We start from the raw sequence: 27,160 nt of genomic DNA, 5'->3' as shown, positions 1-27,160 counted from the left end.
TTCATTACTACTCCATTCAGCCCTTACTTCAACTAAAATGAACACATTCCACAGACTTCTTGTACTCATGTCTATCTGCTTTATGTCTGCTTCATATCTCACTTTATATATCAAGAAGTAGGCGTAGCCTTATGTTCCTGCATAAGGATTGTTTTTGCTAGAGTACATTACATCCACTGATAATTATCTGAGCCATAAATATGCTGAGATTATTCCATCTAAAGCGCCTATTAAGATAAGTTTATTTTAAAAGTTGCATATTCATTTTTCAATTGGATGGATTCCTCTCTGTTTCTCATTACTTTTGAGGGGGGAAAATAGCTTGACATTAAATGAAAGAGAATAGAAACACAAGGTAAGTGTAGAAGTGAAAGGAGCATCCGAGTATCCATGCTGAAAAAGGCTAAATATTAGAAAGGTCAGATCCTGAAATGATCCTTGTTCCTGGCCAAACTGAACAACTGGAAAGAACCAAGATAGATACTGAAGTTGAAGTCCATACATCTTAAAGTTGCCAAGGTTGAGAAAACTGATCTACCCTGTCACTTTTTTTTTCATTGCATCTTCCAGAAAGCATGTCGATTGGTTACAATTAAATTTCGTGCGTTACTACAATCATTCTTTATATTTCATTCATATTGAATTGTACATTTTAAATCAAAAATCTTTATACCATCAATATACCAACATTCTCATTTAACTATATTTGTTTGAACGTACTTTTGTCTAGAATCATTTATATTTATATTATAATAAATGTCATGATGGGTTATCTGTTAACGAATAAACATTTTAAAAACGAAAACATTCTATAAGCAGCTACAACGTTCTACTTATTTATCACCTAAAATTAACTAATTTTTTATTTTTATTTTTATTATTTTTTTCCCCATTCGATTATGTTTTATTTGGGTTTCACCATTCTTAACTTTCTTATTTTACCCATAACTATTATTTTAAAGTTTTGTTACATTCCTTCATTGATTCTTATTTCTTTCCTCCATCCACCTATACCATTTATCCCATATCTGGTAGAATTCTGATTCTTCTTTTCCCTGAATTTCTTTAGTTAGTTTGTCCATTTCAGCACAGTCCATAACCTTTCTTATTATTTCATCTTCACTTGGAGTTAGTTTGTTTTTCCATTTCTGGGCATAGGCAATCCTTGCCGCCGTTATTATATGTAGTATTAAATACTGGATTTCTTTTTTGTATTTCGCAGACATTATTCGTAATAAGAAGATTTCAGGTTTCCATTCTATTTTAACACCTGTTATTACCTCTAGCCACTTTTTGATCCTTTTCCAAAAAAAATTTAGCCTCCTCACAGGCCCACCATAAGTGGTAGTATGTTCCGTGTATTGATTCGCATTTCCAACATTTTGGGGAGGTATTTGATGATATTTTAGCTAACCTTGTTGGTGCCAGGTGCCATCTATAAAACATTTTATACTGGTTTTCCTTGTATGCAACTGAGAGTGTCATTTTTAAGTTTGTTCCCCAAAATTTTTCCCATTTGTCTAATTCAATATTATATCCAAAGTTCTGTGCCCATTTTATCATTTGTTCTTTCACAATTTCCTCTTCCATTTTATACTTCAGGAGAAATTTATATATTCTCCCTATCATTTTTCTATCTGGGCTTTGAATGATTTTATCCAATTCGTGTGGTTCTGTTTTAATGTCATATAATTTGGTATCTTTATTGTATTTAGTTTTGATTTGAAGGTAAGTTAACCAGTCAACTTTCATGTTCTGTTCTGCCAATTCTTCAATTGTTTTTAAGTTTCCCTGTCTATCAATTAAGTCTCTATATCTTAGCATTTTGTTCCAATCTATAAAATTTGGATGAGTCGGTGATAGCCAATTTGGAATTTTCACATAGTGTTTTTTTTTTATTTTGAGCCATTTTTGCAATAACGCTCTTCTAATTAAATGTTTTTGAAAGTATTTGTGCGTTTTATTTTTATCATCCCATAGGAATGTGTGCCAGCCTGCTTGCAAATCATGGCCTTCCAGAGTCAAAATTCTTTTATTCTTTAGCTCTATCCAATCCTTCACCCATGTTATTGATACTGCCGATGCGTATAAATCCCAATTTGGTAATGCTAAACCTCCCCTCTCCTTGCTGTCTTGCATTGACTTTAGTTTAATCCTCGCTTTTCGTCCCTGCCAAATAAACCTAGCGGTTATTTTGTTTAATTCTTGAAATAATTTTTTACCCGGATTAATAGGTGCGGCTTGCAACAGGAATAAGATTCTTGGTAGAATATTCATTTTAATTGTCGCTATACGTCCCATGAGTGATAGTTGAATATTTTTCCAATTTTCTAATTCTTTCTTTATTTGTATCACTAATTTATTATAATCATCTTTAATTGTGGAACATTTTGCCGACCCCCAGATCCCCAAGTATTTCACTTTCTTGGTTATTTGCATTCTGGTTGTTACTTCCAGTTCCTCTTCTTGCTTTTTTGTCATGTTCTTGGTTATCATTTTTGTTTTGTTTTTATTGATCTTTAATAAAGATCTACCCTGTCACTTTAAAGGGCCCACGTGTCCTAAAAATAGTTGCAATCCGAATATTTAGCTATGCTCTGGCTGAGTAGGATAGTTCACCTGGTCTTATGAAGCAATAATTTATCAATTTGTCTTGAATAAATCTATATTGACAGTTAATAATCATATTTTTTCCTGAAGTGTTGTCTGTGTCCTTTCTTTTTTTCCCTATATATATAAACACATAGCTACTTTGACAATTTTGTGTCAAGTGAACATTTAGCTTGGCTAAATGACTAATCAATTTTGCTAAAAGTAGAACAATCACTTGGGGGAACATGACTAGAAATTAAAGTGCTTTGTTGCACATTTTTTTTAAAAAAAGAAGAAATGGTACAAAACATTCTGCAAGAAACCATTGGTTTCCAAGATTTCAGTAAAACGGCTAAAGAAAAATAACATGTATCCCAAATGAAGAGTATAGTATGCTAAAATTATATAGTACTAATGGATCCCAACTGGGGCATTAAAAATGCTCACAAAATTAGAAGCACATGAAGAACAGCAGGGGAAGGAGTGTGTGTTCTGCTCCTTCACTGCTGAGATGAAGAATGATTTAGGAATTAGGGCAGCAGGGAGTGTTTGACTCATGTAGGTTCTTGATGCAATTTAGAATATTGCCTCCCCAGGATTCTGAATCACAGAGTGGGACCTAATAATAAATAAGTAGAATGCCTCCCCATTGAGATGCTCACCTTCAGATACAAAGAGATTGATGGGTCATGCCACATAATGATGGAACTAGTACGTTCCTCCCCATTCTCTCCCTTGCAGTTCTGTCTACATGGAGAATGTAATGTGGTTGTTATCTATTTGTTTTGTTACTATTTTAACCCCAGGTTAACTTTTTTTTTTAAGCCAGGAGGTGATAATCACCCTGTGTACTTAGAAATGTGTAATTGTGATCAAAGACGAAACTTACTTAACTGAAAGAAAAACATTAATGCATTTAGGGTGCCTGTTTGCCTCTATATGGGAGATAATGTTTGAGAGGAATATACTGTATATTACATTATTTTTATTCAATTTATCATTTTTATTTTCAGTTTCAGGTAAGAAATTGTTAGTGCACAGAATTAAGATCACATGCATTTTCATATCAAATTGAGGCTGCACATAAATAAAATGTGGGAATATGAAAAATTCCACCATTCTCCAATAAACTAATTCTAAAGATTAGCTCCTTCCAGCAACTATCACGGTAATTATTCATCATAAAAAAACGTGGTGGCTCAGGGTTGTACATTTGACTTTTTAAAAAATTTAAGCAGATGAGCTATGAAATAAACATAGATTGCAGAGATAAATGTCAGGTGTTCTCCTTATGTTAATTGGGAAGAATAAGAGTCAGGAAAGAGAGAACAAACTGAAAGGGTTTGGGGGAGTTCTTTTAAATTTCTTCATTCCACACTTTCTACCTTAAAAATATACATATATTAGTTCTTCAAACCAAGGATCCTTGAAAGAAAAACAGAGTGAGAAGAGATGATATATGTTGATAGCTGGGTCCTCATTTGCAGGACAGCTGTTATAAACCAGATTATAAAACAGCATGTTACCTAAATGGTATGTATTATATGATACTAAAATAGGGTTTCCTTGCTATATTAAGCCATGATTTAATCATGACTTAGGGAAATACAATTGTTTAAGCTCACAGATCAAATTAAATTAAAAATCTGGTTTACCCATAGTAGCTAGGTTCAAAATCCACTTAACTTCTAGATGAATTTAAACCTTGTACCCATCTGCAGGGGGAACTATGATAAAGCTTTGTTGCTGAAAGTTAGTAGGTTTATGGCACATAGGAGAGACTGCTTGAAAAATTCATGTGCATGTAACACATGTGAGTTTCATGATGACAAAAAGGTGAGAAAGAAATCTACCCAAATTAATTAAAAGAGGGAAAACCCATAATCTTGTCTCCAACAGTCATAAATCTCAAGGCCACAACCAAGATGTAATGAATTCTATCATTCTGACATGTTTGACACTCGGCATTGGCAATCTAGTCTCAGGTACCAGCATCACCCATAGCAAACACATACTATTTTGAGCATCAGTATTCTTTATGTATAATAGAATAAATCAGTATTGTCAAGCCAGCCTCCCTCAGCAAGAAAGAAACCACTTAACTCCATTTTGCAGAATTAAGAGTACTTGTACTGGTTATGAAAAGATAGCAGCTAAGTAAAGCAAGATCTGAAGCAAAAGCGCGCAAAATCATACATATCAATATGTGACCAAACCACCCTTCCCCTGGTAACCCTCATCCCAGTGTCCAATCTGCAAATCCCTTAGGTTTGTCATGTGAGTTCCATCTTCAAGGAGCATCATCAGGTTGGTATGCAGGACGATTGGCCTTGACCGACACCAAGCACTAATCTCCGGCATGCGCAGTAGACGGCAAGACCAAAATGCAGGACGATTGGCCTTGACCGACACCAAGCACTAATCTCCGGCATGCGCAGTAGACGGCAAGACCAAAATTCCCTTTGTACAATCCTTCCTGTACTTAAACTTCCCCAAATACTAGCCCCCCCTCCCCATTTCAATGGCAGCCGAAAGCAAATAGTGAAACAGAGGCTGACAAGTATGATGGCCTTCAGGTGTTCAGATTGGTATCATTGCTTCCCAAAAGCTAACTGATGAGATGAAAATTGATGTGGTGTAAATTTAAGCTAGGAATTTATTCTCGATTTTTCCATCAAATCCATCAAATAAGTGAAGCATTTTGTTTAGAGGAAAAGTCTAACATATCAAGGACTGAAAAAGTTGGATAATCTTTCTAAAGAAAGACTTTTAATGTAGCTGGTTCCTACCTTCCACAATCATAACATTTCAGAACTGCAACTACAGGTAGTTCTCAATTTACAACAGTTCTTTTAGTGACTGTTCAAAGTTACAGCAGCACTGAAAAATCTGATTGATAACCATTTTTACAGTTACAACATTTGCACCAACCCCCTGGTTATATGATCAAAATTTAGCTGCTTGGGAACATATTTATGACTGTTGTTAGGTTCAAAGTTCACATGATCACCTTTTGTGACCTTCCAACAAACCAAGTCATTGGGAAAGTCAGATTTACTTAACAACTGTGTTACTAACTTATCAACTGCAGTGATTCACTTAACAACAGTGGCAAGAAAGGTCATAAAATGGGGCAAAACTCACTTAACAAATGTCTCACTTAATAACAGAAATTGTGAGCTCAATTGTGGTTATAAGTCAAGGACTATCTACTGTATATTATTTTGTACATATTCCAACAACAGAAATCCATAAGCACAATAAAGTTATTAATGAAAATTATGCTAGTTTTTCTAGAGGTGTTTACTTTCTTACTGGAAGATATGAATTGATGTTAAAATTACGTTTAAAATAGATCAAGTTTAAATTGGAACAGTTACAGAATTCAAATCAATTTATTATTTTTTTAAAAATTGTAATCCAATTTGGTAAAGACCTTGGGCTAGTTAGTCTCTCTCAACCCCAGGAAAGAGGCAATGGCAAGCCATTTCTGACAAGAAAATCGCAGGGACTTGTCATGGTAGCTTCCAAGAATCAGAAATGAATTTTCTAAATTAATAAAATACAGTAAATAAAATTGAACAGAAGAAAAAAAAATCCATTACTTAAAACTAAGTTAGAGATATGTGAAATTTTAAAATTGCTTATATCATACATGTATACTGCAGAAATTGTTTAAAAATGTCTCAGTGGAATACTTAGTAGATTTCTCATTCAAATACTATTGAGATATAGATACATTCTCTTACAGGAAGATTAAAAATAGTTCCTATTTTTATTCAAACCTGATTTATTACCTGTACCAATTTTTATTTATACCAACTCTTTAGCTTAAAGGTCAGTGAAAAGCTAATAAATATTGGCCCTGGCATCCTCCCAAATTTTATTTTTAATAATAATTTTAAAAGGAACAGGCAGGAAGAAGGTTACAGGCCTTCATACTTACCATCCAGGCCATTGTGATGATGACTATAATTTCTCTTTCCCAAAATACTTAATGATGAATGACCAGGAGGAGCAAGTAATCGTTTTGACATTGAGCTTTGGAGGCTTGGTGTTGACTTGATTATATTAGGCTTCATTGCAGGATGAATCTCTGTAATTTGGTTAAAGGAGGCAGTTATTTAAAATCACAATCATATCATCACATTGAGAACTTACATAGTTCAAATTTCCTGGTTTCTGTCAGGAAATTGATAAATGTTGGATTAACCTGGATGCCCATTATCATAATCAGGATCTGTGGAAATTGTTGACTTGAGTTTATCCACCACTGTGAAAGGAGACATAATACTTGTTTAGCAATTAGAGTAGCATATTTTAGACCGCTTGTTCTTTCAACAGGTGCTCATTAGCAAAATGCTAATAAAACATATTGCTTTCAAGGTTGCAAAAATTTTGGAAACTGCTTCCATATTTAGATAGATGTTTGCAAGGTTTCCGTTAGCAGGAATTCTGTTCATATAATTAACGCTGTGCTGTCCCTCTCTGATGTGCTTTGTGTTAAAAAAGGTAAATTTGCAATAAGCAGAGATGCAAAGCTGTTTTTGAAGAATCTGATGATCTGTAGATAATGGGTGGATGGATGGATGGATGGATGGATGGATGGATGGATGGATGGATGGATGGATGATCTAACTAATTAACTAAACTTTGGTGTGACTTCATTTTTAAATGGATAAAATTCTCTTCCATGCAAAACACATGTAATGACACATGTAAAGAGTGCACAATGTATGGCATTCAACAAACATGTACCACCAGTACTTGCTAAGCTACCATTCATTCATGAACCATTTAAAGTCACAGCAGCACTAAACAAATGATAGTCACAGCCACTCTTTGACATTAAGGCCATTGCAGCGTCCCACAGTCACATGATTAAAATGTCAGTGTGAAGATCTGTCCATGAATCTGAGAGACTCTTTGCCCAGTTTTTCCTTGCACAGCACCTCATTTGGAAAATATTTACATAGCAGCTTTCCAAGATAGATAAAGCTTGTAGTTATAAATACTCCTTTGAAAGACTGTTTGCCCGTCCTTGCTGAATGGGAATGAGAGGAATTCATTTAAGTTCGTTTAATAATAGGGGTTTTGTCGGGACCAGGACTCTGCCTCATACTTTTGGGGAAAGCCTAGGTCAGAACACATACTCATGCCCAGTTTAGCAAAGGGTGGGGGATCTTGATTCGTCACATGACACTGCCATGATGACATGAGTTTGATACCCCATCTATAAAGCTTTTCAAGGCTTGGCAAGTAGGTAATTATGGAACTCTGATTGGATTTGGCTAGGAGAAAATGTGGGAAATGTGGTCCCACATTTCCATGATGTCAGTGAAGCCAAGCTGGCCAGCCTTCTCTTTAGCAATGCTACTGAATGAGATCTCTATAGAAATGAGACTGCTTAGGAAATGATTAAAAACGTGTTATTATTATTAAACACCTTTTAGAAACATCACCCATATCTCTTCTGTAACCTGGACTTTTAAAAGTCAGCTGTCTTAAACCCACTTCCTAAAATAGCAAATTTCCAGAAACAGAGAGTTACAAAAAGAAATAAAGCCAGGTCAGAGAAATCTCAAAGGTTACCATATCAATTTAGCTCAGGAATATATATGTCAGTAAAAATCTTTAACAGAAGATCATTTTACAGTCTGGGGAAGAAGATAGAGTTATCTCTGATTATCTTTGTATGACTGTCAGTCAAACATGAGAAATTCAGTAAATGATTAACTGGGAAAAATTATAAAAGGGAATTATGCAGAATCCATTTCAACTGTACAAGATGGATAATTTCGATTTCCTTCAGTTTGCATGGTTTAGATAACTTTAGATAACAAAGCAATTACTTTGATAAGCCTCAGTATAGAAATGGTAGTTAAATAAGTGGTAAATTCTATCTGAATAAGTAAATTCTATTCTATATTAACCTTCCTTGTAATCTATTAATAATATTAAATCCTTTTTTAACTTTTAGCAGAATAGATCTGGTTTAATTAAAGGAAAGAATAAGAAAAATACACACTTTACTTCAGAAAATGATTGAAAGACTAATTTGTGCTTCTGATCTTAGAAGACTTATATGCTAAGGAGGTTTAATACATGTAGTATATCTCAAAACTTCTAAATATATCCAGAAATTGATAATGTATTAGATTTTTTAAAAATATGATATAACTCATAATCTGCAGAATAAATGTGAATAAATATATTATAAATTTCTTTGTGCATCATGTAGAGTCATCAATATTATAATGCTATAACAAAAAAAATGCCATTTTTTTACTGCTAGTTATTAGAAAAAAACAAAATGCTAGTTTAATCAAAAACTAAAAATTACTTCCTTTTAGTAACTTCTGCAAGATTATCATGTCATTGCTTTGGCCATTGCAGCTCTTTCTAACAAGGCCTCTTCTTAATATACAGGCTCTTAAAGGGATAACAGCCAAAAACCTTGTTGACTCATTCCCATCATTATGTCAGTGCATCATTGTAGCAGCTGGTCAGCTCTTAAATCACTACCCTGACAGACCACAAAAAGGGGAAAGCAAGAGAAAGGCACCCAAACACCAACAAAAAGTTCCTTCCTTGGTTACTTTTCCAGCTGAGCAAATGTATATGAGGTTCTGCACATGAAAGGGTAGATACTTATCAAAGCTTACAGTGAAGACCTATGTGGTTTCCCATTCTACCAAGTACATATGGAGAGTTCTGGGTTTATTAGGATTTTGCAAATTAGGCACTTTCCATTTAATTTCATGCTTTGGGCCAGGATATATTCCATTTCACTGCTTTGATTGTAATCATTGATGCAGAGCTAATTCGCCTCAACTGGATGCTTCACTTTTTTAAAATGTAGCTTTTATGTGTGTGGAAAAGCTATTTTTGATGGGTAAAGGAAATGTAACAAAGCTGTAAGTTATCAGTGAGGTGCAGCATAGAACAGCTTCAAGAGTACTTTGATCAATGCTTAATGTTTGCACTTTCCCTTTTCTTAAATATTATGCACTTACAAAATTCAGTTAACCTTACATACTGTACAATGGTATTTCCCCCTTAAATTCATTTTGTCTAGAAACACTCACCTAGGTATCCAATGATACATGATAATGATTTCCTAGTGCTTTTAATCTTCAAAGGGTTCCCAATAAATTCACAGTGTCTATCAGCATCTAGGGATTGAAGAGAAAACATTAGTCTGAAATGAAGACGACAGAATACAAACTCAAAAGCAGCTGTGGCTGCCAACTGCCCTCTGATAAGAAATTGATCTTAATAAGATGATGATGATTAGTAGTAGTGGTGGTGGTGGTAGTAGTAGTAGTATATAAGTTTTTCATTTGGCAAACTGCCCAGGGCTTGATGTTCTTGAAAGGACACTCATATATAATGTAGAATGACGGCAGTGGTCTGTTGTCCCTCCATGTGTAGGAAAAAGATCTAAAGATCATTGTAACAGAAAGATCTTTTGCAGAAGTTCAAGAGAATTATACCTTCCAGCCTTACCATGATATAACAGACAGACCAAATAGGGTGGCCTCAGGGAATCACAATAAACCCCATCTTTTCTTAGACACTTCCTGTTTGCCCTCCATCTGTGCCATTTGTATCTTGGTAGCCTGCAGGTGACTACACTATCGATTGGTGTTTCTCAACCTTGGCAGCTTGAAGATGTGTGGATTTCAACTGCCAGAAATATGGAATTTGAAGTCCACACATCTTCAAGCTGCCAAGGTTGAGACACACTGCTATAGATTTTGGCAACCTGTGTTAAGGCTTCAGTTAGTTTTGCAGAGGCAACATTCTTTAACTACTCTAGTGGTAAAAGTGAAATTCATTGAGCAGGACTCAGTACTGTTCAAGTTCCTGTTACCCATCGATGGTTACCTTTGTCTTGATTGGTATGCCAACTATTCTCTGGGTTCCACTTCTTCCAGAAACACTCATAATCATGATCTACCTAAGTAATTTTCTTTCCTTAGCCAACTACATAGTGATGTATGAGTATCTTACAGTCTTTAAATAAAACATTTTGCATCCCACTATTTATATAAAAGATCTAGTGAGAAAATGACTATTTTTTGTGCATATGGAGACATTATGAAAATGGTTAGCTACAGAACTATAAATATTGGTTATGACTGTATTAAAGAAATTACACAGAGGATGGATGAATTGCTATCTGGTTCCAGACAATACATGGGTGCAACATTTTAGATCCAGGACAAAATGTATCATCAGCAACACATACCATATTGATAAAAGATTCAGGTGGAAGAGAAGGAGGAGGAGGAAAACTCTGGCCAATTATCTGAAATTTTCCATAATTAGCTGTCACATGAACTGAAATACAGTGGCATATGAATGTTATCACAATATCACTAATAAGGCTCAATTATGGAACAAAAACAGGAATAATTCATAATAATGTCACTTTTACCATCTGATCTGATATTAGTTCTCTTGTACTCCCCCCACCTCTTTGAGCTTAAGAAATCTATTTGATGTTGTCACCACTTCCTATTTTTTAAATTATGATTAGTTGTTCACTCAACCAGATGTTTAAACTGGCATTTTAAATTTGGCATTTTAATCCACCTATTGATTTCTTCCCAAGGACCTAGGTCAGGCAGATTCTTGCAAATCTTCCAACGCACCATTGTTGCTACGTTGTCATGACATTATTTGTAATCATCTTTGTGATCTTATTGAAGTAGCTAACTAGATGATCCACTGTTTCTTCATCTTCTTTGCAGAGGTGACATTTGCTATCTATTTATGTCTTTTCGATTCTGGTTTTGTTTGTATTTGATCTTGCGAAGTCAGAATTAACCCCTCTGCCTCTTTCTTCAACTTTCCTGTTCTTAGCCATTGTCAGGTCTTGTTGTAGTCTGCTTACCTCTGTGTGTGTGTGTGTGTGTGTGTGTGTGTGTGTGTGTAGTGGCGGCGGTGGGAGGCTCTGCCCACCCACCCGGACGCTTCTGTGCATGCGCAGTACACCACTGTGTACTGGTTCATATAATATTTTGACTTGTCATGTCTCTTTTCTGTTCTTCATTTGGTATTGTAGGCCAGTTTGTTCTGTTCAGTATTCAGTAAATCTTCATATTGTATTAGCTTCAGTGCATCTTCTTTGTGCCCTTCAGATATTCTTCCAATGCCAATTTTTTGTTCATCAATTGTTTGGTGCACTTCCAACATTCCACACCCATGCTTCTTGTTAAGTGGAGTCTGTCAACATCATTAGATGGGAATGATTGTTATTGTTATTTTTGTTCTTCCTATTCAAGGCTTTTAGTTCTGCTTGAGCCCAGTCCACTATTCCAGCTATATACAGTATCTAATGACTGGAATTGTGCAAGTATTAATCACTTTCAGGGTATTTACGCTATTGAGTATGGACTTGGAGATCTTATTCACTCTCATGATTTATTCAGTTCTTCTTGACTTCAGTGTGCTTTATATTATCAGTTTGGAGGATGTCCATGTATATGTAGTGATGAACTTCATCCAGACATCAAATTATTTCCATAGCACATAGCGCATAACACATTCCATAGCACACTCCTTCAGTTTTCACTATTTTTTCTAATGATGGTGAGAGTGGCATATTTGTCAAGTCCAAACTCCATTGCAATACTAAGCTGCGTATTTAGGTAGTGTTGAGCAGTGATTCCACTGTGATCATTGATCAGCAACCGTATCTTCTATTGTGCCATTGATTTTTGCCTGAAGCATTTGATGTTTCTACTGTTATTTCTTGGCACTTAACTAGCCAATCATGTGGCAGAGTTACAATCTCCTCTTCCTTTGCTATTTGGTCAGTTTTTTTTCCTGCTGTGATGGAAAGCCCTTCTTTTCAACCAGATGCTGTCAGACTACCTCAAATACAACATCAGTTAGCAATTTTAAAGTTGTTGGTAAGTAATTTACCTCTAGTACCTGCTTATGCCCTTTGTTAGCTCTTTCATTATCAGATAAGTTTTGCCAGATGTTAGCCATTCTTCAGATTCACTTTTTTGACGTATGATGTTAATTTGCTTGGCTATGAGTAGGTGCTGACCAATCAGATGCTTCATGCTGTTTATCTACACCTGATGCCGACCAATTGTTGATCTTTCTTGCCCTTTTCTCCACCATTTCTGCTGTTATTACAAGTTATTTCATTTCAGTTTATTTTTATTCCTATCCAACTTCTTTTTAGCTAAGCTGCATTCTTGTTGAATTTTTTTGGGGGTATTCCCAAACTTGTTCCCGGAACTGCACAATTTCTTATTTGTTATAGATGTTAGCTGGTCATCGCAGCTTCTCCTCCACTGATGGATTGGGAGAAATGTTTCTGATTCAGCTAAAACTAGTGATTCTGCCTGTAGTGTGCAATTTGAGCTTCATATCTGCTGATCTTCTTGGCTATACCGGTTATTTGCTGCTTTCCTGTTTTTAGTGGTTCCTTTTCTAGATGATATTTGTCAGGTATTCATTGATCTTCTTATTCTTCTTTCATCTGTTCTATCTTGTTTGCACCTGAGCTTACATTGCTGATCTTATTTTCCAACCTGATCTTCCATTTTGGGATGGGTTGTTTAGCCATGTTTCTCTGTTGATTTTGCATCCGAGGTCTTCACTTATGACTGCAGCAGTGCTGTATTTCAGTCGGTTAATTTCTTGCAGTGAGCTGGTGCTTATATTCACTATTACAGTATTGGCATGTTTTAAAAGTTGTACCCAATTTTTTTTTAGAACAAGCTTCAATGCAGGCAACCTTATTCTCTTATTTTGTGGGGTTTTAGATGCTCTGTTATTTTTCACTTCAGTTAGCCTTGTTTTTCAGTTAGATGAGCTCGTTCTTTCTGAGGAGAAAGGTACCAGATTTGGGAATGAATTAGAGGGTACCTGGTTTGGGAATGAATACATGAATACATTCAAAATTATTATTAATTGATCTTCTATGCCAAAGCATCTAGAAGCAGCTTTCAACATAAGCAATGATAAAATAATGTCAGTACATGAAAACGATATTGAAAAATGTCCATTAAAAAGATATTAGGGAGAAATATGGGTACTGTTGCCCAGATATGTATCAGGAAAGTGACTTTTGTATTCAGGAATATTAAGATCCCAGCAAAGTCTGAAGCCTGTTCAAAGCAAATATTGAAGGCACTGAAAAGTGTAGCACATAGTACTAAAAATATCAAGACATTCTAACATTTTTCAAAGTACAAAATTTTGGTGGAAGAGGATTTTTAAATCTGAATAGATGTAAATAACTTTCAAAAGTTTTTTGATCCTCTATAATGCCATACCAAATGAAATTTAACATCTTTCCACTTACCAAACCCAAATAATGCATGTAACTATATAACCTTATTTTTATTTTTAATTGCTATGCAAGGAGAGAAACTTTTAAAGTATTGGGTAATAAGAAGCTGGTTTCTGATAAGTCAGGCTTACTGGATCTGAGAATGCATTTAATTCACCTAACTATGGAATTAAATAATGGATGAGTTCTTATGCAAGTAATATGCATATTGTTAAGACTGATTTCTTTAACTTTTAGGAATGGCCCATTTATTATGCTTTTGATGCACTAAAACATGGGAACTCAAAACTGAATAGTTTGCCCCAAGCATTTTTAATCTAATTCTATCAACCTATCTCCTACTCAATCTGCTATTTGTTTTTAAATTCAGATAAAAAGAACATAGTGTAAGCCAATTTTGCTTCAGTAGAAATTCACAAGCAGAGAAGCAAGATTATAAATTTCCTACTTCATTAATTTAGCATATGAAAAATAATAGCACTCCAAATTCTCTAGAAACCAGAGATACAACCGAGAAAAATAATTTATCTGAACTGCATATTTTAAAGGTTTGAAACTTTTGTATGCCAGGACACAATTTGTTAAGAGAAATTAAAAAAAAAAACTGTAGGGCATTCAGCATAAAATCAATAACTGAATTCATTCATAAGCTTATAATACTTATTTTTTCCATTTAAATATTGAAACAAATACATAATACATCTATATAGCTTACATGAACTTTGGTACAGTTTTTCCCCACTTTATAACATCAGCATAAGAACATATTTGGAAAATCAGGCAATGGACAGATTTGAAATGTATGAATCCCAAATGGTTCAGAATGTTATTTTATATTCTCCTTTCCTTTTTTTCTGTTTCTCTTTTCCTGACCCTTATCCCCAATAATTATTCCCGATTAATAAATAAATTAGAAAAGGAATTTACTATAGGATCTTGTTAAGTCTTCATTTCTAGATAAAATAATTAAAAATATTGATAAAATCTACGTGATTAGACAATTATCTAGTAAGAATGTATTGAGCATCATCTAATCGTAACCCTACATTCATGGGATGGGGAGGGCAGAAGATAGCAACATTTTCCCAACAGTAAAAGCTGCTCAACAATGAAGCAAACTGTCTTGCTTTTGTTTGAAGTGCTTAGACAGAGACTAGGTGAGGATGCTGTAGTAATGGATTTCTCTACAAGGGAGAAAATGAAATATGTTCTATGAGTTTAACAGAGTTGAGAATAATCTGCTAACACACAAGTTCATCCATCTTTGGAATTCTTCTTTATTCATTTCCAAAATTTGACTTTTAGTTGCTTTGTTTACAATCATAACATTCTTTCAGCATGCATCTAGAGTTAATTACATTTTAGATACTTTCCCCCATTTTTTCTCTCAATCCAGTGCCTTAAAATGGTGTTCAGCATCTTAAAATACTGCACAACCTCTTTTCCACCCAGGATAAATTCAGTTTGAAATTCTTTCTTGTCATTTTTCATCAAACTAATAAGAATCAAAATTGTTTTTTTTACTCATGCAGTTTCAAACAGGAATCATGTTCTGCCTTTGCTGTAGCTTTCCTATTGATCTTCCAACTTTCCATTTCTGTTTCTACTCAATATTGAAGCACTGAATTTTCTTGGATGCCAAATTCATTTAATCCCAAATTGGGGCTGAAGAACTTAAATAATTACCTCGTTGATTATCCTAAAAACCCTGGCCCCTAGCTGTACTGCGATTTTTTACAAGAGTCCTTGTACAATAAAGATTTCCCTCTGCCCAAAGTATCTCCACCACTCTATTACATTTGACTGGCTTTTTCCTCTAAGTCAGGGCACCTCAATTATTTCTGTCTAGGAAAATACCTGCACCTTTCAATCAATCAAAATGTAGAAAACCTGTTTCTAGTTCTCTGAAATCTGACTAGGGTCACTCGGAACATTTACTTTGCTTGAAAATTGTATTCAATCCCATTTGTTTTTTGCTGTTGTTAGTAGATTTCCAAGTTTCAGGAAAAGGTTCTGAAGATGGGAAAGGTGAAAAGGGGGGGGGGAGAGGATGACTGGCAGCAAGGTGGATGGATTCGGTTGCAGTAGTGATGAGGGCACCATTGGGAGATCTAAAAGATCAGGTTAGGAACAGATTATCACGAAGGAAATCTGTGAGATCGCTAAGAGTCAAAGATGACTTAATGGCACATAGTCACAGTCAAGATTTCCAAGTAGATATTCACAAGGTCATGTACTTTTCTGCTTTATAAAGCAACATCCCAAACTCCCCCCATATACTCACCCTCCTTCTACCCCAAAAGAAATGTTGTAAGGACTTATGAAAAGTCCATTACTGCATGTGGGATAACTACATTCATCTGTCTCCAAATGTGTTATCTATAGAAGGCACATTTATACAGGAGTTATTCTTATTGCCCTATTTTTAATATTTATACTCATGCCCCCTCCTGCCTCTAGAGTGCTTTCTCCAAATTTCATGCACACATTATTTTGAAAGACTGGACAGTTCGAAAGCAATTCAAGATTACAAATGCTTTGCAAAAATCTAATCTTCACACCCATGTTCATTTGCTTTATAGATGGCAAGATGACAAATCTAGGAAAACTAGATAGTATTTTTAATGGCTTTGCTGAAAATGTATTTATGTGAAATGATCACATGGCAGACAAAATTTTTCCACATTTTTCTTTTAACCAAACTAAGCATAGCCCATTTTTTGTGCAATTCTCACTGTTATATATCTATTCTGATGGAAGTTCCATTAAGTTATGAAAACATTTGAAATGTGGGAGTGGCAAATCATTTTGAGTTATTGTTGAGCCAGAAATGGCCCAACATAAATATTAAGTTCCTGGAAATAGAAAAGTCTAATTAATAACTGATGTTGAAAGTTCTAAACTGTTATCATTGAATATCAAATTAACTTTTTCTAGTATAACAATAGTTAATCTGCCCTACGTGTGGTCTAATTCAAGTTTATACCAGTTTCCTCTTTTGTTATTTGTTATTTTTTAAGTATTATTTGTTCATCCATTAGTCTGTGTGTGTGTGCGCGCACGCAAGTGCATTTGAGAAATTACAGCTAAAAGCCCTGCAGTTAAATACAAGAATAGCAGCAAAGAATTTCTCCCATTCCCCTCATATATTATTTAAACACTGGATTCAAACATATTTTTGTCATCAATTTCTCTGGAGAGTAAAAACATTTACAATATTTTAAAAGCAACAATCCCCTTGTGGACATTCCTCAGTTATTCATGGTACCATTGGTATCAGCCATGATATCAACATCTGTAATGTTGTTTCCAACTTGGCAATTTTGAGATGTGCGGACTTCTTAAATTCTGGGTAGTTGAAGTCCATGCATCTTAAAGTTTACAAGTTTGAAAAATGCTGTTCTAAGCAACCTGATTTCTGTCCAGTGTTACACACAGAGAAGATAAAAATTTGGGATATAGGTGATTATGCAGTGTCATATTGCACTATGATGTCATTGCTGCAAAAAGTTTAATAGTTAGAATAATGTTATATTATTATTTCATAAAAGCTTGTGCAAATAGTTACATGTACAAACAGCCTAAGATGCAAAGAGTAATCCTTATGTTTAATATTTTTGAGATATTTTTTGAATATATTTTAGTTGCAAAGTTAGTAGTTTTTTTCTGAAGGATCCAGGATTTCTGCAGGCATTTTTAATCATTTGCAAAAGCTTATCTTCAAACATATACTTAAGACTATGAGAACGCTCTTAAAAAAGCTTTAAAAAACACATTAGTATGCAACTGTCTTTACTCTCAAATGTAATAAACTTCATTATAGATCAATTTTATGTTGAAAATTGGCAAACTAAATTATTTCCACTGCTAACTTATTCCACTAGTTTGACCTTCTTCATTTCCGCTTGCCTGCTATTCATCTGAAGGTGCTCTGCATGTTATTACTGTTCCTTATCTTCATTTTCAACTAATTCTTCATTTTGACATTTTACAAGCTCATGGAGGTTCCTTGGCAACACACATTAAAAGAATGAATGGGAAAAAGATGTAAGTAAAGGTATATGAATAGCAAAGAATGGCGTTTTCAACACCACTGTATTACACAGGGAGATTTCTGCTCCATGGTTGATTCAGTGAGAATCACAGATCATAGCTCAATGTTAACACTTTCCTAGTAACTAGAAATTCCCAAGGCCGTTCCGTTTGTGCAAATTCCTGAGCAGCCAAATTCTTTTTAGCTCTGTAGTCTTGATTATGTGCCACTAAATGAGTGACAATGCTTAGCAAACATGGAGATAGACCTTCTCTGGGGTGATCTATCCCAAATCTGGTCTTTTGGGCTCTTCGAGAGTGTACCTGTTGCTATCCACTTGCTAATGGTCATCTGTTCTATTTTTTTTTCCTTCCACCTTTTCCAGAATTATAGAGGCTAGGCTTTTGCATAATGTATGCAAAATACAGTAATTGAGCCTGAAGATTTGTTCAAGTGAGAATTCTGGATTGATTTATTCTACAATCATTTTTTTCTCAATTATCCATCCAATTCTTAGGAGTCTTCTCTAACATCAAAGTTCAAAAATGTCAACTCTCTTTTTATCCTGTTTTTTTAAAAGGGCAATTACCATTTTCATTGAAGAGTTTCATTGCCTGATTCTTTTCTGTGAAGATAGACTCATCACAGTATTTGACTATGCAAGATCTGGCACCCTACAGTTAATCTGCAACATATTTCTTGACATCTGACTCTTTTATAGTTGATCCTAAAAGACACAAACTATCCACCACTTCAGTATCTTGTCAATTCTAAGACTGCTTGCTATACTATCACTGTGTGTTGGTGCCTTCCAGTCAGCCTTGACCCCTGACAACTGCCTAGAAAAGTCCCTGCAATTTTCTTGGCAAGATTTCAAATGTCTTGCCATTGTCTGCTTCTGAGGACCGAGAGAAAGGGATTGGCCGAAGGTCACCCAGCTAGCTTTGTGCCTAAACTGGGACTAGAACTCAGTCTTGCGGTTTCTAGCATGATGCCTTAACCATCACAACAAACTGGCCTCGCATTTATTGTTATTGGCTTAACGTTTATATTTAATCTTACTCCCTTTTTCACTGTGCTCCTTGACTTCTATTACTAGAGCTTTCAGATCATATTATTTCCATCTATCTGGGTAGCATCACCAGCACAGTGCAGTTATTGTTTGTTCCTCCAATTTTAAAACCATGCTCATCTTCCAATATATATCCAGGATGTAGCTTCAATACCTAAAGAAAGGTTACTCAAAGGTGTTCCCTTTGCTGACCTGGAGCCAGCCTGTTTCACCATGTTTAGAAATCTTCATATCTAAAAAGATATCTAAACAGAATATCTAGTTCCCACCATTGCAAAACCAATTGGTGCAATTTGTAATTGAAGCCAAATATACTGTACGCCACTAATTCTTATATTATAGTCTTCCAGATGCTGGATCAAGATTAACTATTTAAAATCTTTTGTCAATAGCAAAACCTTCAGGATTCAATTTGATAGTACTATAGAGCAACATCTAAAGTATGTAAAGCTTTCGAAGATGGCTTTTCAAGACCGAATATTTTTGGAGGAACAAACTTGTGAATGTTTACTCATTATTTCCCTTGAGCACCAGACATTATGATTGCCTTAACAGTATACTTTTATTTCCCTTTGCAGATGTAATAGTAAAAAAAAAAAGACTGCACTATTCTGCAGAAAGCCCAATAAAATCATGGAACCAGAGGAAAATGGTGTAACTAAATGACATGCAAACTAAACTTACATACTTTTAGGTTCTCAAAATTTGATCATCCTCAATGTGCTAGTGATGCGATTTGATCACATGGTATAATTAAGCTGTCACGAATTAGTAAGACTGATTTTGCGTGCAAGTATCCGCAATTAAGAAAAAATAAAGAAATAGAACATGAATTATCAAATAAATTGTAACAGGTTAAATAATATTGCATATTATTTACAATCTATCTCTCATTATATCATGGTGTATAAAATATTTAAGAGCTTAACATTTTTAAGATGTCCGAATGTATGTTCATTTGTGATGGATGCTTGTCACATTGCACAAGTCATTAAGGTCCAAATCTCTATAGAGAAATGGATCCAACTAAAATAGTCTAACCCAGCTCTTCTAAGAATATTAATAGTACAAATAACTTAAAATGAATTATATAAATTAATGTTTACAAACTACTCTATATATTGTATAGCAGTTTATTACTAGTTCATTTGGGCACTACTGTTCACATCCCACTGGATATAAGTTAACCTGGTTTTGAAGAACCATAAACCATAAGTAGAGGTGTCAGAAAACCCTGTATATCTGCTTAGAGACAAGGAACAGACTTTGGGTCAAGGAATCTCTCCCTCCTGTCTCATATTCACTAATGTACCACATGGTTGTGTTATTTATTGTATGCCTAGAATTAATTCTATCTTTTTCGCAATAGAAAAGGATTATATTACATAAAAGTGTTACCCACTTTAAAAGCAAAGCTATCAATGAAAAATTTAAATAAATGAAAAAAGTGTGAGAGCTATGTTTTGTGAAAAGAAATAAACGCATGAAGAATGGCTTAAAAATAATATGGAAGAGTCTTTAAATTCCCCCCCCCCCCCGAAAAGTGTTCAACTATTAAAATACTATTTTATCCCCTTTGCTTCAACTCTCAATTTGCAAAACAGAGGCAAATTTTAACATATCAAAACATTCACATTTTATAAATAACTCTAGTTACCTCCCAGCCAGACCATTTTAATGCACTGTACACGGGACTGCCCTTGAAGACCTTCCATAAGCTTCAGCGAATGCAAAATGCAGCAGCATAGGTACCAGTTTTTCTAGAACACATATTACACCTCTGCTCCACAAGCTGCACTGGTTACCAGTCTGTTTCTTGGTCCAATTCAATATACTTTTTTTGACCTTTAAAGCCCTAGATGGCATGGGACTGGGTTATATGAGATATTGTGGCTCCCTCATCTACCCATCTTACCAGATCCAGCAGAAAGGGTATGCTGTGGCTCTCACCGGCTAAGGAGCTACAGTTGGCAAGACCTAGGCAGTGCGCCTTTTCTGCTGGGGTGGCCCATTTTATGGAATAACTTCCCTCCCTAGTTTGGTATACACTGTTTTTAGCATTGCTGTACACCACAGAGTCACTTATTTGTGAGATGAGTGACCACATAAAATTTATGATTAAAATAAAATGTTAAAAATCATATAAACCAGCAACTCTGTCTATTCAGTCACTTTCCAGTAAAATGATACTGAAAAAAATGCACTCCATTTTGACTCCCTTGTCTATCACTCATAAATGTGAGAATCATATGACAACAATTAGCTGACCAATGATGAGGAAGTGAACTGAGAAGCACAAAATGTACAAAAAGGAAAGGATTCACCTTAGGGATGTCTTATGTGACAGGGGTCCTACGTTTTTGCTACTGTCATTACACAAGTGACAAGAACCTACAGCTACCTCAAAAATAGTTGTGATGAAATGGCCATTAGGACAACTCATAAAATTATCCTGAAATTTGTCTTAGTATATGTCTTTCAAAAAGTCTTCTGCACCTGCTTTCATGCTGTTCCAGTAGAGAAGGTCATTTACCAAAGATAAAGTGCAGTGCCATTATCTGAATATTGTCGATGAATATTAATATTCATTCTTAAACTAATTGGATTTTTAAAATGTAATTTCAATCGGCCATGTTTGGATCTACAATCAATTTAATCAATCTCCATACTATACCAAGAAATAGTTTGTGAGCCTGTTTTCCACCAGATAAATACTGAAAAATTAAAGGCAATACATGGCAAAAGTATCTGAAGCAGGTGCACAAATCTAGGATAGTCTGCCCATTATTTGCTTAAGAAACCTATTTTATTATTCAGTAAGTAATAAATTTATTTTTTTCTATAATTTTACATTAGTTTTAGAAAACTTTCTTTGGTGACAAGACAAATGAAAATAAAATTAACACAAAGGGAATACAGACAGAAATATGTTTATTGCCAAAATAATATTAATAATAATAATAATGGACAAAAAAAGACAACAGAAAGTGGTTGGAATAATGACATATTAAACTAAGAATTTAGAAACATCTTACATTCTGCCCTAATGGCAGCACAGTTAATAAGGGCAAAAGGTCTTCTTGCAGCTCGCTTCAGTTGTAAGGTATTTCTGCAAACCTGGCGGGCAAGTTTAGTCAAATACGTAGTATGAAGAAAGAAAGATTGACGTGTCTTCACTGCAGATTTTGGACTACCAGTGTTCCGGACTGGTATGCCCTGGGTTGCTTGTCTTGACATATGTGTTCGGACACACGAATCCTGAAAGAAATAAGAATAACAATAATAACCACAGTGCCACCCAAAGTCAGTGGTTTTAGATGGGCAATTATACAAATCAAATCAAATCAAATCAATCAATCAATAAATCTTCATTTTTTTTGGTCTATCATTGTATTTCTTTCTTGTTTTTAATATTTTTGGTCTATAACTGCCAAGAGATTGTTGGGAGATTGGTGACATATACATTTAATAAATAACAAAAGGAAAATAACAGTAACAACAATAACAATGACATTGAATGTAAACACATTTCTATCTGGAATCCCATCTATGCATTGATCTCTGTCTGTGCTGGACCTCTGAAATGATCAAGAACAAACCTAAAAGTTCATTCCATAGAAAGGGGCTTTACAAGAGTCAGGCTCAGGCTGAGTGGACGCTTTGCAATATCCAACAGGAAGTTCCAATGTTCTTGCTCCCTGCTCTTCTATCACCTACCTCTTCTTTAGCCATGGCCTCTTGGATGTACATATTGCTGTGGCTGAAGAATAAGACACCTTCATTTTCCTACTAGGCAAGATACATGATGAAAACCTATCAGGACAGCCAAGCTGGAGGAAGAGGAGTCAGAATTGAGACTGATGATCTGGAATTGTATCAGGAGGAAAACAGGCAAGACAGAATTGGGAATGGAATGTGGGTGCAGCATGGCTGGCCAAGTAAATGGGAAGTGCAAGAAGGAAATTATTCAAGGAAGTTATCTCCCTAAATACATACATAACTACTACGATGTAGATATAATTCCATCATATTTGGTAAGCATTAAATTGGGAAATACTGTAACTTAGTAGCATACACAAAACTTGTAAAAGTTAGCTGAGTAAGTCATACAATGATTTAAATATATATTTAAAATGTACACTGTATCTTTACTAAGGAAAACGAAGCACATGAATTAAGATAAAACAGCAAAGATGCCAAGTACTAACAACAACGAAGCATTACCTCTGTGGTTTGATTGGGTGAAAATCTATCTTCATTTGTTAGAGTTGGCATTTTAAGACCACCATACTTTTTCCAATAAATCCAACATGGTGCACATAATCTACACTGCATGTTGGGTGGACCCCAGGAATACCATTGATGCGACTGTGTAACTAAAAGAAGAAGAAAATGAAATCTAGTCAATCTATGTAGGATAAATATTTACTAATATATTTACACATAAATATAGAGGCACAGGGTGACAGTATATTTTTTCAAAAATAGCATAGACTAATTGCACTCTCTTTTTACAAATGATATATTCATCCTTAAAACTCTTGATGAATGATATACATATAGAACTTTTAGTGACTCGATTTCTCCATTCACTTCACATTCTCCCTTTTATGAGGAAGCTCCTTCCAGAAGAAAGGGTTCCATACACATCTCTGAGGACATGCATGCACACGCACACAGACACATGCACACTTTTACTTACTGTAGCAACTTTCACAAGCACGGCCTATTAGTGAGTTCTGAGTCTGGTGTGATGCTCCAACTGCCCCATTCATGGCGCCTGGTTTTCCATTATTGCTGGATATCTGACTGGGATTCGGTTTGTTGCTTTAAAATGATCACACATGCATTAATTGCATGAGCTATATGACAGAAACATTTTTAAACAAATTCTTAGCTAACTACAAGAGCTATGTGAAAGTTTGATTCAAAGGCTGGTTAGCAACTCAACTGAGCCATGAACAAAGCTGACTTTGGTTCAGATGATCAATATGATCTGAATCAAATACGTTTGAATTAAAGTGTTAAATCAACTTGATTTGCCACATCAAATGGAACCAAATCATTGATCCACACATTTCTACTGCTGATATAATTGTCAAGAGTACAGGTAAATGCTACTATATATTTTCTATGAAAATGCCAAAACATGTTTAAAATGCGATTTTTCTCAAAAAGCTGTAATTTACTACCACACTGGTTACAACCAAGTTCTATTTATTATAGAAGAAAGTTTTGTGATTGCTATAAAAAAATTCTGCATTTGATGCTATTAAGCAGGAGCATTTAAAAGTGGTAACTTTTAAGACCTGTGGACTTTACCTTTCAGAATACCCTAGCTAGCCATGCCTCAGAGTGGCATCTAGCAATTATTCTGAACTTCACCCTAAACCTTCAAGTAACTCCCACTAAGTAGTTGGATGACTACAAGAAACAGAAAGTCCCAGAAATAAGCATGCAGGGTTTTAAAGATATCATCTAGCATCCTGAATTACATTCAAAAACCTAGTGGGACCCAGTGTATCTCATGCAGAAATGATGTTACATATACACATTGTGGTATACTATAATTTTCTGTATGACATTTGGGACCAAAATGCTTTTCAAGTGCAGTCTGATCTAGACTACACTGCAATATTTCAACCAGGAAGTGACTAAGGCATGAATGACTGAGCAATACTACCAAATCTAGGAGTGGGCATACCTGGTACACAAAAAGGATTTGTGCAAAGGCTTTTTGGTCCCCAACTGGCATCTGATCTTCAATTTAAATATCCACTCTAACTAACTCAACCTATGATAACAGTGGAAAATCTCTAGACTGAGAGTGGGAGTCTTAAATTCACAGTCCCTTGATCTTGTTAGGGTGGAGACAAAGTCTGTTTTTCCCTAGCCAGACCCTCAAATCCTCCAGACACTGGAAAAGAGCCTCAACAGCCTTGGACAGTCCAGAGTAGAGGTGTATAAATGACATAATAACATACAGATAATTTTAATCCCATACTAATGAATGGCCTCAATAAGCAGCTTTCTACAAACATTAAATAGGAGCAGAGGAGTCCTATGGAGCCCTGCAAAGCAGAGGAGTAGGGATACTCCTCACTCGCCACCAATACTGACTGGAACTGGTCTCAAGAGGATGGAGGAGAACTTATGCCCCCACTCTTAACCTCCTAGGTTGCCACCAGAAGGATATAATTATCTTCAAGGAGGAATAGAATGGATGCACTTCCTAGTAGTCAAAATTTATTTTATTAATGTCAAACATGATTCTGGGTTTTACTGAATTTTACCAAAGTTTGTTAAATGTTAAAATAGCAATAGCACTTAGATTTATATACTGCTTCACAGTGCTTTACAGCCCACTCTACATGGTTTATAGAGCCAGCATATTGCCCCCAACAACCTGGGTCCTCCTTTTACCAACCTCAGAAGGATGGAATGCTGAGTCAAAATAGAGTTTTATCAACGCATATTCTTTGCTTCTTCAATAAAAAAACTGAGATTTGTTATCTATACACTGAAATTAATTTTAAAATAAAAGTATTAGTGTTTGTTATACTTACTAAGTTGGTATGTAAACTTGTTTCAGTTTACTCTCTGCTTCAGCAGCTTTTAGACGTTTCTAATAGAAAAGATGAATAATTTAGTGCATAACACAATGTTAACATTACAATGTTGTGCAAAATATTACAGTGTTTCCCCGAAAATACGACAGGGGCTTATTTTCTTTTGCCCCACGAAATATGGCCTTGGGCTTATTATCAGGGAGGGCTTATTGTTTTGGGGATGCCGGGCGGTTGCTCCCTTGTGAACTGGCTCGCGAAGAGCCGGACACAGCCTCAGGGGCGAAGCAGCCATGAGGTAACCATGCTCACGAGCAGCCGCCGGCAAATCCCCTCTCCAGCTGGGCAGAGCGCCATTCACTGACCTAGGGGGTATCCCTAAGGTGCCAAGCCATGTGGCGCTCTGCCCGCCCCCCCAGCTCCCGCGGCTTGGCACATTCAGGATACCCCCTAGGTCAGTGCATGGAGCTCTGCCCAGCTGGAGAGGGGAGCTGCATGAGTGCATGTTCCGCCCGCAGCCTCACCAAGCCCTTGCGCAGTTCTCCCAGGGCACCGCCGCTGACCGCTGCCACCCCGCTCCGAGCTAACTTCCAAACTCCAAAATTCGGGACTGAGTCTTCTAGCATCGGCCGCTCTAGGAGTGCTTTCTATGGTGGGCCGGCTGCCGGACAGAGTGTCTTCCACCATAGACAGCACTCCCAGAGCAGCCGATGCTGGAAGACTCAGCCCCGAGTTTTGGAGTTTGGAAGTTATGCTCAGAGCGGGTGGCGGCGGCCAGCGACAGTGCCCTGGGAGAGCTGCGCAAGGGCTTGGTGAGGCTGCGGGCGGAACAAGCGCTCATGCCACCCCCCTCTCCAGCCGGGCAGAGCTCCATGCAGGGGGTATCCCAAATGTGGCAAGCCGCGGGAGCTGGGGGGTGGGCAGAGCGGCACATGGCTTGGCACCTTAGGGATAGCCCCTAGGTCAGTGAATGGTGCTCTGCCCGGCTGGAGAGGGGATTTGCCAGGCGGATACTCGTGAGCATGGTTACCTCATGGCTGCTTCGCCCCTGAGGCTGTGCCCAGCTCTTCAGGAGCCAGTTCATAAGGGAGCAGCTGCCTGGCAACTCTCCCTTCCGGCCAGGCAGAACACCACTCCCCATCCTAGAGGTATCCCAAAGGCGGCAAGCAATGTGAGCGCTCCCCCGGCTCCTGCGACTTGGCGCTTTCAGGATAACGCTTGGTCAGTGAGCGGTGCTCTGCCTGGCCGGAGGGGGGAGTTGTCCAGGAGGTTTATTTTCGGGGGTGGGCTTATATTTTTGTCCACGCGAAAAATGTGGCAAGGCTTTAGTTTCAGGACAGGTCGTATTTTCGGGAAAACATGGTACATTAAAGTTTTTAGTCTTTAAGACTTATATCAGAGGCTTCCGAGGCTTCTCTCCATGGAGATTTGGCTGCAGAGGCACCCAAGGAAAGGATTTTGCTATAGCAACACTTCACTTCTAGATACAATTAGACTCTACCAGATTTTTTATTCACTTGAGTACTCATAGTTGGATTTTTTTCATTGGGTTTGAATAATTTAATTCAATTTAA

The 27,160-nt window shown here is 36.2% G+C and overlaps 1 protein-coding gene across 1 annotated transcript in view; it reads right to left on the bottom strand.

Annotated features, from left to right (window-relative positions):
- Positions 1–27,160, bottom strand: part of MTA3 (metastasis associated 1 family member 3) — a 138,143-nt gene that overhangs the window by 30,147 nt on the left and 80,836 nt on the right. The window contains exons 11-16 of the mRNA XM_081942716.1: positions 25,587–25,645; positions 23,723–23,847; positions 23,245–23,396; positions 22,056–22,278; positions 9,681–9,767; positions 6,539–6,688 (exon numbers count right to left, since the gene is read on the bottom strand). Of these exons, the coding sequence (XP_081798842.1) occupies positions 6,539–6,688; positions 9,681–9,767; positions 22,056–22,278; positions 23,245–23,396; positions 23,723–23,847; positions 25,587–25,645 (796 nt within the window). The remainder of the gene's footprint in view (positions 1–6,538; positions 6,689–9,680; positions 9,768–22,055; positions 22,279–23,244; positions 23,397–23,722; positions 23,848–25,586; positions 25,646–27,160) is intronic.

This window comes from Natrix helvetica, assembly GCF_964273705.1.
Source record: "Natrix helvetica genome assembly, chromosome: 2".
Classification (NCBI taxonomy): domain Eukaryota; kingdom Metazoa; phylum Chordata; class Lepidosauria; order Squamata; family Natricidae; genus Natrix; species Natrix helvetica.
This window is presented reverse-complemented; position numbering and strand designations above follow the sequence as displayed.